The following is an 18,628-nucleotide window of genomic DNA, read 5'->3' on the forward strand; positions in this document are numbered from 1 at the left end:
GCAGCCTCCTCAAGAGCATAGCCAGCCTTCATGCCAACACATTACCCGGTTTGATAGACTCTAATCCATCCATCTCCCACTATTCTGACTCCGATATGGTTTCGCGGTGAGTGGATTGGGACGCATTGCCCTTCTCTATTAAGATGGACAACGAGTGTTCTGATACTTGGTGAGTAGTTCTGCTTTCACCATGGCTCGCCATTTGAACATCTAATATTGTACGCATCTTGCAGTTCTCTCGTTGATGGGCTATCGATAGGCTATCAATCTCAAGGTGCCTCTACTGATTGACTGTGTCTAGTGCCCAATATCCTGCATATTGATGATAGTACCTCGGTCATCACTCGTCCTCTATGAACTTGTACGATGAAGCTTTTGATGATTCCATAAATAGCAGGGACTCGGAGAGAATTGGCCCTCGTTCAATAACAAGGTGACACAAGTCGCTTCGATGACCGTATTTGTCTTTCTTTCATCGGATGGCATACATAAGCATAGCATGTTGTACAGACAGTCGCGCTAACCCTTTTTGCTAAACTGTTCATATATGTTTGCTAGCTCCTGGTTTGGAGAATAAGGGGGAACTGCAGTGAAACCCAATTGCGCAATTTTTTTTTTTTTTTCATCTGTTCTGCATTTCTGGGACAGCAGTACCATTTTCCCAACGATTAACTGCAACATCAGAGCGATTGATGGGTTAACTATTAGCTGGCCAGGTGCCAGGCGCAAACAAGGTGCATGATCCGTCAGGTTCGCTGGCCGGGTGAGTGATAGTTTTCTGCATCCATGTGAAGGGACAGTTGCGCCGGGAAGATAAGCTGTTCTTGTCTAGACGGCGAGAATACTGTGCCAAGTCTTTCTAATTCCCTTCGTTTATGCAGAGCTACAAAAGGGTACGAGCCGGTCACTATCTTCAGGGGAGCCAAGCTTAGGACTGGATAGAAATTAAGTGCGCGACTTTTAGTGTCGTCGGATTACGGTTCCCCGTTGCAGGCCCGTTCATCTGCTGCCCATGACTGGGTGGAGCCTGTCGGTGCCAGTTTGTCTGCTCGGTCTCACCGAGGTCCAGATGTCAGAAAATGTGGAAGAGTGCCGTCTAGACTTCTATCAACTGAAAGAGATCAGGAAAGAAACAATGGATAAGCCCAGAAGATTGGCTCACCGGGCCATGGATTCAGTCACCGACCGGTGCAACAGAAAGCTGCAGATCGAACGGCAACCTCAATGACACTGCAGGATGCAGGACTCTTAGCCGGACGAATGGAAAGCACCGACATCGGATTGAAGCTTTTTTGAATTTTAGTGTTGAGCGACACCGTTGAATTTACTCAGTTGGTAGTAGGTATAATTCGATTTCTCAATCTGGGGGAAAATAGTGACTCATTGCGGACTGGAGATTGTTGGTTAACTAAAACTTGTTGAGCACATCAACCGCGAAAGTGGATTCGTCCGACGGTCGGCTGGCAAATCCTCTTGGTGCTGCTCTGGAACCTCTGAATTCGTTCCATGGCAATTGTTTATCCGCCGAAACCGTCGCTGTTCTCGTGAGGATCGACTCTCCTCGGGCCATCGTTGGTCCGCTTCACGTCTCTCTCGCGTCTCCGCCTTTGTGTCTGCGGTTCTTTTTATCAATCGCTTGGCAATTGCCTCAGGACAGAGCCAGCCAAGTACAATTCCTCAGTCCCTTGCATTTTCAGCTCTTCTTCCCCTCTTTTCACTGAGTGAGCTGCGATTGACTGGAATCGTTTCATCTCTGCCTTTTCAGCATCACATCATGGCAGTCTTAGTTCAGGTAAGTTCTCTTAGTATCCAGACTTACTAGATAAAGTCGGTCCTCCGATCCGTGCACATGCTCAGAGCTCTCCCCGCTTTTTTTTCTTCCTCAACGCTTGACTCAATGCTTGCAGCATCCACCCAACTAACCAGGCATGCAATCTCTTCTAGGGCTGATCACTACCATCTTGATCGTATATTTCCGATTTCTCCCACCGTGACACCACTGGCCACGCAGCTCTGTCTGTGCGGGGTGCCCAGCTGCATTGCTTGAGCGATCCTTATCAGCCACTTTATACCCTCCGTTTCCTTACCATTTTTCTCGCTTTTAGAGGAACGACCGTCTTGCTCACCCTTGTAAGTCCCAAGCCGTGGCGTCAACAGTGTCTCCCCGGATCTCGCACTAACACTTTTTTTTTTTTCTTTTCCGCAGGAGTTCCTAGCAAACACTCCATCATGTCCCTGATGGAAGCGCCATCCCAGGCCCACGAGCCGGGAAAGGACCTGAGCGCAGAGGATATCCAAGAGCGATCATTGAGCAGTCATGACGGCGACGCAGAACCGAACAACGAGCCCGATGTTGAGGATATCGAGCGCATCTACAGGTCCGTCTCATCTCCTTCCTAGGTGCGATCACACCTAACCTTGAATAGAAAATTGGACCTCCGTATCATCCCCGCATTCTGGGTCCTCTACTTCCTTTGCGCGGCAGTGCGCTCCAATGTCAGTCTTGCGCAAACCATGAATACCGACGCTGGTCACGATCTCGGCTCCGTCCTCAACGCTACTCCACACCAAATCTCTACGGGTCTGGCGCTGTTCTACGTGTGCTACGTCGTATTCGACCTGCCGTCCAACCTCATAATGACCCGTTTGAGCCCGCACGTATGGATGAGTCGCATCGTCATCAGTGTCGGTGTCATTGGCAGTTGCATGGCCGCCATGAAAGCCGCATGGAGTCTATAGTTCGTCCCCCGGCCCCTGTGTCACCTTTCATGTCTGCGCAACAGCAACTAACAACCCCAGCCTCCTCCGTCTCCTCCTAGGAATCGTCATCGCGGGCATGTGGCCCGGCATGACCTACTACCTGACACTCTTCTACCCCCCATCGCGCACCGGCAAGCGCATCGGCCAATACTACACCGCAGCGCAAGTCTCCGCCGCAGTCGTCGGTCTGGTATCAGCCGGATTCCAAGAAATGGACGGTGAGCGCGGCATGGTCGGCTTCCAATGGATGTTCCTCGTCTACGGCGTAATCACCATCGCCGTCGGCATCGTCCTCCTCTGGTGGCTACCGGACCGACCCCTCGCCCCAGGCGTCGAACCCCCACACCGCAAATACCTCTGGTGGTTCCCACGCAGTCCTCCAGCCCTCACAGGCCGAGACGCCGAAATCCACTACCACGATCTCAAGCGCGTATACCACCGCGCGCAATGGACCTGGATGGACCTCGCCCGCGTATTCATGGACTGGCGCCTCTGGCCCCTCCTGATCATGTACTTCGGCGTCGTGGGCGTAGGCATCGGCGTCCAAAGCTACGCGACGGTAATCATCGAAGCAATCAACCCCTCCCTCAGCGGAATCGACCTGAGTCTTCTCTCCGCTCCGATCTGGATCGTACGTCCCTCCCTACCATCATCCCCCATCCTACCAAACCCACCAACCCACTAACTCACACGAAACTCCACAGATGGACCTCATAGCCATCGTCCTCGTTACCCCCTTCTCAGACCGCTTCCACCGGCACCGCGCCCTCTTCTTCTCCATCCCAGTCCTCCTCCAAATCCTCGGCCTCCTCCTAACGACCTACGCCGGAACCGACACCAACTCCTGGCCGCGCTACGGCGGCCTCCTAATCGTCGGCTTCGGACTGGGCCCCACCGTGCCCATCACCATGACCTGGACCGCGGAGGTATTCCAAGGCCGCCACGGCGAGGTCGGCGTGGCCGCTGCGTCGGCGGTAGTCTCCGGATGGGGTAATCTGGGGAGTATATTGACGACGTATGCGCTGTATTCCGGGTGGAAGAGCGATTACGAGGCGCCGGGCAGGGCCAAGTATCGGAAGAGTAATCTGGTCATGGTGGGGATTTTGTGTGCGAGCATTTTGGCGGCGGTGTTGATGCAGGTTCTTGTCAGGGTGATTGATGGGAAGAAGGGTGGGGAGCAGGAGCAGGATAAGATTGTGGATGGGGCGGCGAGGAGGGAGGCGAGGCAGAGGGGGTTGGATGGCTTGGGGAAGGGGATGTTTAAGTTTTGGAAGAAGGCGCGGTGAGGAGATGGGGAATATATGGGGTTCGAGTGCGTGGTGTGGGGTTAGGGGGGTCCATGACCCTGATGAGAGCGGTCTATATCTATAGTATACACGATTATGATCACTACATATGTACTTAATGCCAGTCAAAAAGTTGCTCCTGTTTTAGATGCCAGCAGCGATACCGCGAGTCGTCTAGATGAGGGAGATCTCTCATGTCCAGCCCGTCGGGCAATGATTGTATTGACACACTATGTTACTGTGGTAAGTCGGCTATTAATCTATTCTCTGATCCTTCCGGTGCATGCCTGAAGCACGTTCCACCAGTTTATTTTCAAGTGACTGTCGGTTCCTCCGAAGTCCTCTATGCTTAACGTAACACATAACCCAAGTAATGAAAGAAAACGAAATGCAAAACCAGCAGAGGGTAAGGAACGCAAGGCGAGCTCTGGCGGAGAGTAAATGAAGAGTCCCGAACTACCAGCTGAAGAATGAAAAAGAAATTCTATGTCTGCTCCCGAGAGTGCCAGGCTGCGCTATTGTCCACCTCCCTGTCGACGCCGGAGGGTATACGAGCGCTAATATGAAGTGTATTCACATTTTTAAACGGTATGTAACGCATTTAGTTGCCACCCATGAGCTGAAGAACAGTCAGTTATCTGCGTGATCATATTTTCAGAATTCAGAACTTACAGTCTCAACGATAATACCGGTGATCTGGTAGGGGCAGGCGTTACTGGCGGGACGACGGTCCTCGAAGTAACCCTTGCCATCCTTGGCGACCTGGCGGGGAATACGGATGGAGCCACCACGGTCGGCAACACCATAGCTGAACTTGTCGATGTTACCGGTCTCGTGGCGACCAGTGAGACGCTCCTCGTTACCCTCACCATAGACGGCAATGTGCTCAACATGGCGGGCTTCGAGCTTCTTCATGGCGGCCTCAATGACCTTCATACCACCCTCAGCACGCATCGAAGCGGAAGAGACGTTGGTGTGGAGACCGGCTCCGTTCCAGTCACCCTTAATGGGCTTGGGGTCGAAGGAGATCTTGACACCAAACTCTTCAGCGACACGGTGGAGGAGGAAACGGGACATCCACAGGTGGTCACCCACTGCAGATACAGTTAGTATTTATACACTCAAGTTAGCGACTGGTATGGGTCCACTCACTCTCAATGCCGTCGCAAGGACCGACCTGGTACTCCCACTGGGAAGGCATGACCTCAGCGTTGATACCGGAGATCTTGATACCGGCGTACAAGCAAGCACGGTAGTGAGCCTCGACGATGTCACGGCAGTAGACCTTGCCGGTACCAACACCACAGTAGTAAGGACCCTGGGCACCGGGGAAACCACCACGGGGCCATCCGTAAGGCCAGCCATCAGTGCCGAGGAGGGTGTATTCTTGCTCCAGACCGAACCACCATTCTTCCTTGGCGTGGATCTCCATCAGGCGGTTAGCCTCGTGGCGGTGGTTGTACTTGTTGGGGGTTCCATCGGAGTCCCAGGTCTCACAGAGGACGAGGATGTTGTCACCACGGCGGAAGGGATCGGGGAAGATAGCGACGGGGCGCAGGTAGACATCGGAGTTGTCACCGGGGGCCTGACCCGTTGATGAACCGTCAAAGTTCCATTCGGGGAGCTCATCGACCGATGTGACAGGCTTGGAGAGAGTCTAGAGCACAATGATGGGTTAGCCCGAGACGCGCTATGTCACGTGCGACGGGTGGGTGCAGCCGGCGCGTGCAGGATCGAGTCACCGTGCGCAGGGCTTATCGGTGTTCGAGGGAGCCATGATAACGACGGGACCCTCGTCTCAATCCACGACAACGCCCGGCTCCACACGCGTGCAGTGAATAAAGAAAGTCGAGGGAATAAAGAAGAGTGCATACCTTGGTCTTGCTACGGCAGCCACCGACAGCGTCAATCCAGATGTACTCAGCCTGGACGGTACCTCGCTGGTCGAGGGACATGTACTTCATGAGCTGTTTCCAGCCAGTCAGTATGCATTTTCCTCAGAACCGCAAAGCGGCTGAAGAAAGATTATGCAAGGTATTAATGAGAAGATGAACGCACATTCTCCGTGTTGGAGATGACGGTTGCTTCACCGGAAGACTGTAGCGAAAGTGTGAGTCAGCGAGTAGTTCTCAATGAAATCTTGGCAGGCAAGCAAAGCAACAGAAAGAACCAGATTGAGAGATTGGGAGTGGAGGGACATACCATTGTGAAGTGTGTGTGTGTGTGATGTAGAATTAAGATAGATTCTTTTTTGTGGTTATTGAGCTTGCTAACGCAAAGCTTGTTCAAAGACGTTTGACTTTGAATTTGTGATCAAGTCCAATGACGATAAACGCGAGACAATCCAAAAGATTGGTCAAGAGCAAAGTTGATAGCGAGAGAGGGGAAGGACCCAGAGATATAAGAGAGAGAAGCTTGGAATAAAAGATGGCGGAGAGAGGAGTGAGGAGGAATGGAGATTGTAAGTCAGCGGTTCAGTGGGTGGGGAGGGATATCCTTTAAATTTAAGAGAATCAGGAAGGCGGGCTTTTGCTGGGGAGGGGGGCAAAAAAAGTCCCAGACAAAAATGGATCTGGAAATTCACAAAAATAACTCTGAAAATTACCGTCACAGCTTTCGGGCTGCGTTTCGGTTGCTGGGCATCCGCTTTCGTATTACACTTTTCTTTCCCACCGCGTCCGTTTCGCCGGATACACCGATCGCATTCAATATGCGAGGAGTTGTGTTTCTGGCGATCCTTGAGGTCGCATTTGCTCTTTTTTTCGCATTTGCTTCATTGGACATCACTGCTTCATGTGGTGAATTAATTGAAATTCTATGAATCAACTTTTGTTGCTCAACTGATGAGTGAAATGTAACTTTACCCATCATTCAAGTCAGATTCACTGACACCAGATGAATGCGGCAAGGCTGCAGGTTAGACCAGGGTTTGTTACGCCACTATTTCCATTGCCCATCCATTGTAAGGACTAGACCCAACACTGGCTTTTTCGATATCAAGTCTACGTACGCCGGTCTTTTTCCCAGCATGGGCATGTCCGCGGCTTGCTAAAATTCACGCAAGACTTGCTAATAAAAAATAGATTCGTCACTAACTAACGGTGAAAATGGCAGGATATTGCATTAGCCATGAAAAAATGGGATTGTCCATGTCGGGTAATGGGAACACCTTGTCCACCGATATTGCCTATCCGGGCCCAGAAAGAAACAATATTACCCAAACGGGTAAAATTGATGCAACAGCTGGGAAATGTTCCCCCGTCTTTCTTTTCTTCTTTCGTCTGCCAGGACAACCTTCTGTGGAAGGCCACTACTGCAGTCGGATAATTTCCTAGAAAGCACAAGTCGTAATCCAGACTATCTGAACCTTGATAGGCAGCACTCTCCTCCATTGGGATTCATCCATGACTGGGAGTATTAATCACAGCAATCTCATTCGAACCCGCAGAGCGGTTGCCCCCTTCCTTCCCCAGATAATCTTCCCACCCCACGCGACGGTGATCTGAAAACAGAAACGACCACTCCTGTTTGAGTTCCCACCGTGCACCTGCCAGCTATCAGGGCAGGATTAAAATTAAGGAATAAGAAAATAACAGCCACTTATCTCGTACTTTTCTACTATCAACTCTATGCACACCGCATCTCGAACAATCATGTCTGCTGACCTTGTCCTCCCCCCCTCCAACACAAAAAGTAATCATGATATTGTCTGATCCCTCACTTTTTCCCTCTCTGGCCTTTCGTTACCCAGAGATAGCGACAGCAATTAGTTGCTAAGAGGAATTATCAACCAGTGGTCGGTTCCGATGCATATCAGCTGCAGGACCCGAATAGCTCGAACGTTGCCTGCGCCTAATCGCATTGACATGGGACCCTATTGGTAGGTGTGACATGATGGCTGCAATGATAGGAAAGACATATCGAGGTACCGGTGTCTATCTTTCCCGTCTTATCTTTGTTGCGGTTTGGGGGTTTATTGAAGCGGATGGCAGTAGTGCATTGCCTGACTACCACCACTACTACTACTACTATCGTGAAGCTGCGTGGAGTATCTACTGGTTGTGACCAGATATCACGGATGAATTACCGGGGCGCCTGATAGGAAACAAATCACGACCTTCCGTGTAAGCGCCAATACACAGTTTGTTCCATTCACAATACGCAAATCCTGTACCTGCGGTTATCTAAATTGGGAGGATTTCCCTTATCAGTGGCTGCCCCTCAAACCCCGCCATGAGTCGCGTGGGTGGATCATGGCGCGCCTGCCGACTGATTTTTTTTCACTTATCGGCCTTTTCATTTCCTTTTAATCGCGCATGGACAATACACTTTGGGTCGACGCTTTGCCCTTTCCGCACAGCGCTCTCAAAAAAAGGCATCACGATCGAACTATTGTCCCTTATCCAGGCTACCGGCCCGGTGGAATATCCCGTTCCCATTTCACCCCCCGTCAACTCATATCAGTTGTCCAAAGGATGCTTGTACATTGCGCATACAAAGTCTGACAGCTTACCACCATGAAATACAATTACACACAAGCGGGTAAACCCAAGAGAGGCCATGTCCCGGATGCCTTGCCTCGCAACGCAAGTCGACTGGCTGATTTGCCGGGAGTGGGGCGTGGCAAAACATTCCTTGAAGGGAGAATGGCAAGAGAGCCGCCCGCCAGCCCCGAGACCGGCCACTGTTTCCATGTTAACTGGAGTTATAATTAGGTTTTGTGACTAATATCATGTGAGTACGGTGTGTTACTCGTGGGCGCACCGCCTCTTCTGCCGAGCCTGGAGGGAAAAACGGTTCCAGAAGGGAAAAAGTCAAATGAACGGCGGATGAATGGATGGGGGGGAAAGGGAAGAAGGGAAAAATGAGGTTACTCCTGAGTTAGAGCATCCTTGTTCAACCCCAGGATTTCCCATCCGCATGCTCTGCGGTGACCCATTCGTCTGTTAGTGTCCGATCGTGGGTTTGGTCATTCTCTTTCTCCGCGAGTCTTTGTCTGCCGGGGGTGGGTGGAAGGGGTGCTGCAGCAAATGACAGAGAGGCCAAGTCGGGAGTTTCAGGAATCCGCGAGGGAGAGAGTGGCTGCGTTTCCGATCAGCCCTGTGGACGTCATGGCTGGCCTCCACACGGTGATGCCAACATGAGGTATCAGATGTCATTGTTGGAGAACTGGGCAGGATAGCCTGGAATCCACCTGGGAGGCATCAGGTTCAGTGTCTTAAACAAACCGTGCGCCATAAAAGCGTCATCTTCCTTCAACACATCCCTCCCGGTTACTGTGCGAATCTGGAAGCCGGGCTGTGTGCCGCGCCCCAGAATAGAACGGGAGCGAGAATAGCAGGAACTGAGCCATCAATGACTGTGGCGCTGCACCATGACTAGCCGAGATGGGTCTAGTGCCCTCCAGCCGACGACACAGTACACAATCCAAGTGACCACTACCATCATCACCCTACTTGACTCGTATCTGATCGTGATCCGAGTTTCACATTCATCCTGATACAAGTAGCCCGATCCCCCTGAATGAAAATGATACACAAAATAGAAAAAAATGCAACCGCATATACACGGACGGTAATGCCGAGTACGAGTGGACCAACTTACTCACCACCACCGGACTGACCAACAGCTGCAGCATATGGTGAAAAACTAGCAGACCAAGGATGGGTTCGGGCGTCACAACAGTGGACTGGCGGACCACGATGCAAGCCTCTCAGCATATCAAGAATCAATATATCCCTCACCGGCCAAGCAGAAAAAGAATTCAAAGCCCCCATTTCCGAATTAACCCCTCAATGAAACGGACGATAAAACTAATCAGAACATGGTTCTGTCTGTAGATCACGCCCTTTCAGTTCGCGATGCTTATCGTGGCCTTCTCATTGGTTGATTGCGGGTGGTCATGACAAACGACGCTGACTGGTTTCGGGCCGACCAGAGCGATTAGGTGAGATGCGATTTACATTTGTGTAACTTGGGAGATACAAAGTTGTTTGCTTCTTTGCGCTATACTTTAATGGTATTGATATTAACCTACTAGACCACTATATCGCTAGGCTCTCTTATCGTGATATTGTTTAGTAGTACGGAGTAGTACGGAGTACTATATACCTTCATCCACATCTTCACCACTACATAGACTTCTTACTATACATATAACATTCCATCCTACCATTCCTTCCCCTGCAAAGCTGGTAGTAGTAATATCCATTATTCACAATCATGATCCCTCGGAACATATCCCTGAGTCGCCATATGAAGTAAATGCACATGCACATATGCAACACCCCCAGAGTTCCGAGAAATCCAACCATATACAATCCGAAGCCGATCAATCGACACGTTCGAATACCATCCCATCTCACAGACCATTACATTCCTCTCAAGATCATGATCATCACCACCATCCAATCCTCATACTACAAATCACTCCCTCATCGACTACCAGTTTCGTATACTTACATACCTACACCACCACCACCCGAATGAATCAACCCCAAACCGGCACCAACAATACAATAGCCTAACCCATCTGCACGACACATCCAATATCACTTCAATAATGACAGGTCATATCGACATGCCTAGTAGTTTACAGTCAAGAACCCCCACAGTAGGGTCTCGACACTTTCTGCTGCAGAATATAAACCTTAATCCCATTGCAGATGAAGCACTATAGAGATGGTAGGTAGATGTCCGACACACAGCAAAAAGATCTTCAACAAGGTAGTATCAATGACTCAAGCCCGGGGATTCCGATTAGTTCTCAAGGGACAGACTGGGCCAGGGCCAGCATCAGCATCAGCACCAGCCACAGCAGCGATCTCGGCCGCGGAGTAGTAGTACGTAGCTTTGTTGCATTGCAGGTATGTATGTATGTATCATGCGGTGCCTGAATATGGGGTAGCTGAAGTATTAACTCAGCTGGGATTCCATACCGGAATCTACTTAGTATACTTACATACTCAGGTGAAGTAACCGGGAGAGAACTAAACCATATAACCGTGAAACAGAAACAGAAACAGAAACAAAGAAGCTTACGTGCATACATACATACATACATACATACATAACATACATACATGAAAAAAAATAATTCAATATCAACAGTAAAGTAAATAAAAAAGTGAAACAAACAAACAAGAAAAATAATAGGGAAAGAATTGAATGAAAGAAAGAAAATACCTCAACAAAGTGTAAAAATTCAATCAAAAAGCCTAAGCCTAAGCTAAACTAACTAAGTACCTGACTGACACTTACCCCCCAAATTCCCCATAGTTAGGCATCCAGTTTTAGCCAGTCAGGGAGAGTAATTCGCGCAGTTGATCAAAGGGGCCGCCAGGATAAAATTTTTTATTTTAGTGCATATAACTAATGTCCGAGCTTGAACTTCATTCCTCTTTTTTCTTGATTTCATCATTTTAGAGGGAAAGAAGAAGTAAAAAGGAAGACACGGGATGGATGCAAAACTGCATACATACATACATAGTGACTTAGACAACATCTGAATTTTCAATCGTATTTCTCTTTTTTTTTTTTTTTTTTCATATTTACTACGTGGTTCGTTCTTTGCAATGTTTCAATTCAATTTCCGAGTTATGAAGGAAGAGAGGGATTTATTTCCGCATATTTACATACATACAGTACAGTAGTAGACTAGTAGGAGGAATTCTCAAGCACATGTAGTAAGTAGCAGTGTTGTAAACCCTCCTTGCATGTTGTTGGGGTTGAGCTTTAAGATTTAATCCCTCATACTCTCTATTTTTGTTTTTCGCTTGGAAAAGAGTCGAAAATGTGGCGGTCGGTTGGTTCAATTGGCTTGTGACTCAGTTGATCGGTTTCAGAGGGATCGGGTGGTGATCTACTTACTCTATACCGCCTCGACTTACTACTACTACTGTTATTATTGTTGGGCCATTTGCCGATTTTAATTACCAGTTGTTACTCATAGGTATAAACCTGCTATAAGTAATTGTGGATTCTTATATTATAGACTTGTGAGTAACAACAAATCCATTGGTTAAAGCTAGTTAACTACTTCGTATGGAAATGCTAGGACAGTTGTCATCAAGGCTGGTCTAGATTCCCGAGGCTCCTCTTTTTTTTGTGTTTGCCCCTGCAGATGGGCCGATGGGACAGACACCCACGTAAGTTAACCCTCGCTCTGGAACTTTGACGGTCAGGTGCTTTTTTCTATTTGCTTTTCGATCTGGCATACTATACATTTCATTCGCTTTCTGTCTTACTAGTATTTTACTTTTCGGTGAGCTGGTTGTTATTGTTGTGATTGTTTGTTCGATTTGACCGTCATTCCACCGTTAGTCATGTCAAGTTGCCTCGGATCTGGCCCCACACCTACAGGGTCACCATGGCCAAACACATGGCGCCTTCCCAGTAGTTGTACAGGACTGCATCACATTAAGCTTAGATTCCCCTTCACATGCTCCAGTCCATATCAGGTGGTTTAGAATCGGGTGTTACAGGGTTGGTTTTATTTGGGATCAACTGGTGTATGACAGCCTCTAGCACCCATCCCACGCAGATACTGCACAGACCGTGATCCAGGAAAAATGGGCCGAGTCTGCTTCCAGAACATCGGTCGAATCTTCGGCAAGTCCCCACGTTTGAATTAGTGCGACTCCTGGTCGAGGATATCCCAGCTTGCGTCACCGCTTAGACCGATGGATGAGATCGACCGCTCTCCACTTCCGACGCAGTGGACGATGCGTATCCCTCCCCCCTCACTGTCTTGGACTCCGCGGCATGTTTCAGCGGCCCTTCCGCTGCCGCGCCCATCGTAAAATCCATTCCACCAAGATCCCAATGTCCTGTGATATTTCCAGCACATTTGCGATTTTGCTTTGCAGCTCGAGAGTCTTTCTCTCTGGGGTGTCCTCCATGCTGTCTGTGGTGGTGTTGTTGTTGTCATCTAGCAGACCCGTCATGTCCACAACGGAGACTCGGCCGTTCAGTCCAACTTCCAGACTTATGGACACCTTCGTTAATGCCGCCTCCACGTTGGCGGATTCCGACGCTTCGTCTGGTTGATCCACCGCGAAAAGCAACATGATCACCGGTGCTTGTCCTAGTTGCGTCCGCAACGTTACGTCTACCTTGACATCGTCAACAGTAGAATTGGACCCAGAGTTTCCGTTTCCAACCCCCACAGGGCCTTTGCCTTTAGCACTAGGCGAAGTCGCTAGTTTCTCGAAGCTTCCCAGCAATGCATCGAGCCTCTTCTCGTTCGGGTCGGCATTGCTCAATATGATGACATCCTTCTTCGAATTTCCATCGGTAAACCTAGGTGGACTGAATGAGATATTCGACGAATCAGCGGGCGTCGCGGGTTTGTCCTCATCGGGCTTGTACGAGGAGCTGAAAACGCTGCGGATAAGGTTGGCCAAAAAGGCGTACTGACGAAGGATCTAGAAGAATTCGTCAGTAGTTTCGACACACACATCCGAGTCACCGAATCATACCGGGATAATGTCTGCCAGTTGCCGGGGATGTGCAAATGGGATTTCCCTCAATGTTCGGCCAGCAACAGACTCAAACGGCTGAAAAGTATAACTGTGATGCTTCGTACACGGCTTACCCGTAGCGTCAACCGATTGCACCGACATTCTGCGTCTCCTCCGTTCAAGCTGAGAGGCCTCCTCGGGCCCCAAGCCCATAGCTCCTGCTGCCGACAAAGGCGACCAGCCCGGGGCCAGGAGTCCGTCGTAGGTGACCATCTTGAATTCTTGCGGCAATTGCATTCCAAGATGCCGGTAGATATCAGATGCTGCCAGAATGGGTAGATCCAGAGCCGGCTCCAACTTCGCCACGAATCGACGATTAGGAGCCGAAGAACCCAGCATGTTCGAGTCAAGTGCCATGGCGTCAGGGTGACCTTGGTTATTGGTCAACGTCGCCGGCGGATCAACCCAGTTGACAACTGCAGCGTCAGACCCATGCGCCTCACTCGACGACGGCCCATTGTCATTGTTATTGACTCCCGTCAACACCTCAGACCCAACCCAGTCCTTCGACACACGGAGAGATGGGTAACCCTCTTCGCACTCCACCACGATACTCCACTTCCCTTCCAAACTGTTCGGCTCATCATCCGACGGCTGTCCATTCGTCGCATCAACCACCATCGCATCAGACGATGTCTTCTGCTTCTCCTTCGCATCCAGAACCCGTGCTTGCTGCACCCAGTAGTCCAAACCGAGTCCAATGCGAATCCCCTTGTGCATACACGGCTGGCCAACCCAGCCACTGCACAGATGGTCGTACACCCCCGCAAACTTGCGATGTTTCCACTCCGCCTCCCACACACGCTTCAAGCTCTCGTAGAGACCCTCAATTGCCTCGAAACAATTAACCTCCTGACTAAGCCGATCATGTTTGGCAAGCCACTGTAGATTCTCATGGAACCCACGCAACGACTTCCAAGCACCCCGGTCTCCTTCCTCCGGCGACTGTATTAAATCGCGCTTAAGCACCGCCGTAGCCTCGTCACGCTGCTCCCCATCTTGCGCATCAGGCGTCGCATACTTCAGACTAACATCCTTCACCACATTATACCCCCGGTGGAAGTCAATCTCCAGATCAACAAAGTTGCCCGCAATGCTGAGACTGTCTTCCTGCCAGATCGACTCGAACCCTTCGAGATCACTCAGTCGCTCAATACCCTCCCTGCACACACCCCGCCCCGAGACTCGGGCTCGTAGGAGCTGAACCACATCATCTATATGTCTTCTGCGCTCCTCCTCGCTGTCGCGAGCACCCCCGAGCTTCAGTCCCGGCATGCCCAATGCCTGGATATCATTCTCGTTCATGCCTGCGCCGACAAGACCATCGTGTCCGGCGGGGGACGGACTGATCCCGCTATAGCCACCAAGCGCGAGGAGAGCCGACGGGGAACTGAAGGTAACGGGGTCCTCAGCTCCGGTAGTCGCGGCGAGAGGGGTAGAATATTGGTGCATTGAAACGGGGGGTTGGTTGTGTCCATGACCGGAAGCTGAGGGCGTTCTTGTTGAGGGCGATTTGTGGGAAATCGGACGGGCCATATGAGCACCAGACGGACGAGGCGACGAGGTCAGATGTGTCGGAGTCGCTCCTGGGTTTGGCTTCGATGAGGGAGTCGCCATGGTGGTGGTTATTGAAGTGAGATCTATCCACCTCGAATAGGAAATTTACAAAGTGTATGAAGTAGCAAACAAAGGCTGGGTATCATGCAGAAAAATAGAGAGATAATGGAGAAGAAATCAAGCAGCCGATGAAATCATGGATGCTGCATATGTCGGGCGACAGCAAAAACACACGACTTGACGGGGCAAACCGAAAGAGAGAAAATGATTGCGCAAGCGCCACTGTCTATTCAAGAAAGTATAGTAGATGAACCTCCATAACACACGCAATCAAGAACCACAACCCAGGGAGTCAAATCGCAATGGAGGGGTGAAAGCCGAATAGATGGTCGTGCAGCATCCCGACCACCAACTGGTCGCGGCCGCAAACGCGCAGTCACATGAGTTTGGCCTGTTTGTCTGCGCAGCGTCATAGTTTCTCCAGGTCTTCGGATATTCTACCCAGCGTTTATTTACTTAAGTTCAATTGAGCTCCATTCTTTTTATCAGCACTTCGTTAAAAATGTTTGGCATTCGCTCATTCGTCCGCCAGACGCCTAGGTGGACGCAGCTCCGAGCTGTGTCGACGCTCGAGGGCCATTCTCATATCGTATGTACTACTTCATCTAAGAGCTAGCTAAACCGAAGCAATCTACAAACCAACCCTACTAACTTATCTCCCCAGTACGTATTCCCCAGAAACGGCACCAACATCCTCTCCCTTCTCCCCTCCGAACCCACCAACCCGGACCTCGCCCTCGGCGTAACCTCCAAGCTCCCCCCAACACCCGATTCCTTCAAAGAGAACCCGAAATTCCTCAGCATCCTGCAAGAAGTGATCGCGGAGCATGGATACAAAGACCCAGAAGCTGTTTCCCAGGCCCAGGTGATGGTCTCAACGGCAGGCGCAAACCTAATGTCTGGGGGAGTGCTGATGGGTGGCGCGCGTTCGAGGAGACGGCGCGGCGAAGTCGGTGACTCCAGTGGCGGAGCTAGCGGTCAAGGGGGTGCTGGTTCGGCGGGGAGGGGAGGCTGGATTCATTTGTCGGATGGTAGACGGCCGCCGGAGTATGGGAGGATTGCTTGGTATGTCTTTTTTCCTGTTTGTTTGTTCCTGCGGAGTTGGGTGTGAGCTGACGAGGTGGGATGGATAGGCCTGAGGATATCTTTGGGAGTCTGGAGGTGGATGCTGATGGGAAGTTTGTGGGAGGGAATGGTAATTATCAGGCGAGTGGTATGTTGTGTGATTGATTGATAGTAGCTTGTTGCGTTGGATGATGGTGTGGCTGACCTTGGTTAGGGACTTATCGGATTGTGACTCGGGATGGAATGTAGGTTCTATCTATTCCTGATATTACTGCCTGGAGTGTGCTAACTTGGGGTTAGTTTCGGTTTGAGCCCGTTTTTACGGGAGAAGTTGGTCCAGAGACTGCGCCAGCAAGAGTCTCAGTAGGCTACTTGGTTAGGAGCCTTGTACAATAGTTCATGGATGTATTATTTAATGGGCTTTGTGGGATAGTATCTCCGTTCATACTGCTGGCAGTTGAATCAAGTTGGATCATGCCTAAATTACTGACAATTAGCTCCCGGGTCCAGCTCGGAGCTTACAGTCTGGGTATCTCCATCCTTCAAGCATATTTCCTTCCTCACTTCCCAAAAAAGTTCGTAATCCGCTGCGTCCCTGTAGGAGGCTGCTTCTGCGGGATCTTCTTTATCGGCTTGTTATGCGTGGCACTGCGCATCTTCTTCCCTGCCGGCGTCACAGGCTTGGATGGTGAGGTCTTCTCCGGGCTCTTCTTCAGCGATGTATTCACACTCGGCTCCGTTTTCTGCAACTTGGTATCCTCCGTCTCGACATCCGGCGAATGCTCCCTCTTGACTCCAGATACCGGCTTGGGCGCATTATCCTCGCTCCATTCAGCATCTTTCGTGGGCCTCTCATCTTTCACTCCCTGTTCCACCTTCACCGCAGCACCCTTCTTCGCATTGGCAAAGAAGTTCGCAATATTGCTCTTATTCTCCTTACTACTGACCGGGACTATAAAGTCCGGAGAATCATTCCCCACCTTCCCCACCTCCTTCGCCACAGGATAACACTCCAGCTCGCCCTCATACGGTTTGAGGATCGACTGTAATTCCTTCGACCACTCCGTCCTGGAGGGGTCCAGCCAAGTCTTCATCTCCTCGCTATTTGGGTCCAGAATCACGGGCATCCGATTATGCAGGAACTTCAAGTAAGGATTCGACGACGTCGTAATGATCGTATATGTGTAGAGATATTCATCTGAATCTGTATCGCAATTAGCTCCCACGCCCCAACATTCCCTCAAAAATATAGGTAAAGAGTGTATTATCTCACCCTCATACTTAACACTATCCCACAGCCCCGCAAAATACATCAAATCCCCATCCTTCCTCTTGACAAAATGCGGAACCTTCTCTTTCCCTCCCGGTCCCTTCTTCAACCACTCATAGAACCCCTGACACACCACCACGCACCGCTTCCTCCGCTTCATAGACGTCCACAAGCCCCGATCCTCGATTAATGAGTCATCTCGGCAATTGATCGTACGCATAAGACTTCCGTAGTCGGGGTTGCGTTTCGTCCAGAACGGGATGAGACCCCAGCGCATGCTGTGGAGCTTGTATTTGGTGGCTTTGCTGTTCTTTTGCTTATCTACTCCTGCATCATCATCATCTTCCTCCTCCTCAACTTCGTCTGCTGCCCCTACTGCTGCTTCAGTCGCCTCTTTATCGGCGTCGGGCTGATTAGCTGATTCATCATGATGATGAGAAGACGGGTACATATGCGTATCGGCAAGATACACAGCGCCAGTATTCCCCGGTGCGAAGTTGTAAGTTTCGCGGACGTCTTCGTCGGGAGGTGCGTCGTCGACCCGAAGACCTTGGTCTTGGAGACGGCGGCGGATGAAGCTCATGCGCTGTTTGTTCATCCAGTATTAGTTACATGTGGCTAGTGGTGATGGTGATGGTGATATATAGTACCACCGGAGTAGTATACAGGGCGGAGGATGAGGTACGTACCACGCCTAAAGCGTATCGTCCACACATGGTGAGATGATTGAATTTATCAATGAGGTGAGAATCGAAGCGCCGGAGTAAAAAAAAAAAAAAAAAATAAAAAAAAAGGGTAAGCTGAAGTGGAATGCGACTGAAGAGAGAGGTAGAAAGAAAGGAAGACTGGGTAGCGACGTCATGCGGCAGGGCGGAGAGGGAAGAAGCTAAACTACGATCGATCGGCGGGAATCTCTAACTGTAACCTAATCAAGTAGTTGAAGGGGGGTCTGGAACTTCCCGCTGTTTGTGCTCTGCTTAGCAACTACGAAAACAACTGGTTTTTCTCATGTCTACCTTGCTTCAACCTCACTTAGCTCTTTATTTAATGTATCTATAGTTCAACTATTTCTTAGTGGTACATTTTGTGCGACTAGCCGAGCGACTTGA

General features: G+C 50.2%; 4 protein-coding genes across 4 annotated transcripts; 2 read left to right on the forward strand and 2 right to left on the reverse strand.

Moving 5' to 3' along the window:
- Nucleotides 1–2,229: 2,229 nt before the first annotated feature.
- On the forward strand, nt 2,230–4,046 carry BO85DRAFT_484008 (putative MFS transporter; the record flags this gene model as incomplete). The annotated part of the gene is made up of 4 exons (XM_025663206.1): nt 2,230–2,378; nt 2,427–2,738; nt 2,800–3,391; nt 3,465–4,046. 4 exons carry the CDS (start codon nt 2,230–2,232, stop codon nt 4,044–4,046), a joined length of 1,635 nt encoding a protein of 544 aa, XP_025519916.1.
- Nucleotides 4,047–4,239: 193 nt separating this feature from the next.
- BO85DRAFT_465836 (glutamine synthetase) lies at nt 4,240–15,494 on the reverse strand. Its single transcript, XM_025662089.1, has 7 exons — nt 13,526–15,494; nt 12,839–13,471; nt 6,105–6,143; nt 5,921–6,013; nt 5,199–5,703; nt 4,719–5,140; nt 4,240–4,665 (listed from the first exon to the last, which is right to left on the reverse strand). The coding sequence occupies exons 1-7, from the start codon at nt 15,182–15,184 to the stop codon at nt 4,648–4,650; spliced, it is 3,369 nt and encodes a 1,122-aa protein (XP_025519917.1). The 5' UTR covers nt 15,185–15,494; the 3' UTR covers nt 4,240–4,647.
- A 142-nt stretch (nt 15,495–15,636) lies between these two features.
- On the forward strand, nt 15,637–16,800 carry BO85DRAFT_445405 (uncharacterized protein). The gene is made up of 5 exons (XM_025659254.1): nt 15,637–15,773; nt 15,849–16,249; nt 16,318–16,397; nt 16,464–16,494; nt 16,550–16,800. The coding sequence occupies exons 1-5, from the start codon at nt 15,687–15,689 to the stop codon at nt 16,614–16,616; spliced, it is 666 nt and encodes a 221-aa protein (XP_025519918.1). The 5' UTR covers nt 15,637–15,686; the 3' UTR covers nt 16,617–16,800.
- A 9-nt stretch (nt 16,801–16,809) lies between these two features.
- Nucleotides 16,810–18,235, reverse strand: BO85DRAFT_456064 (SOS response-associated peptidase; the record flags this gene model as incomplete). Its single annotated transcript, XM_025661423.1, has 2 exons — nt 16,810–18,105; nt 18,209–18,235. The coding sequence occupies 2 exons, from the start codon at nt 18,233–18,235 to the stop codon at nt 16,810–16,812; spliced, it is 1,323 nt and encodes a 440-aa protein (XP_025519919.1).
- Nucleotides 18,236–18,628: the final 393 nt, after the last annotated feature.

This window comes from Aspergillus piperis (assembly GCF_003184755.1).
Source record: "Aspergillus piperis CBS 112811 unplaced genomic scaffold BO85scaffold_2, whole genome shotgun sequence".
NCBI classification, from domain to species: Eukaryota; Fungi; Ascomycota; class Eurotiomycetes; order Eurotiales; family Aspergillaceae; genus Aspergillus; species Aspergillus piperis.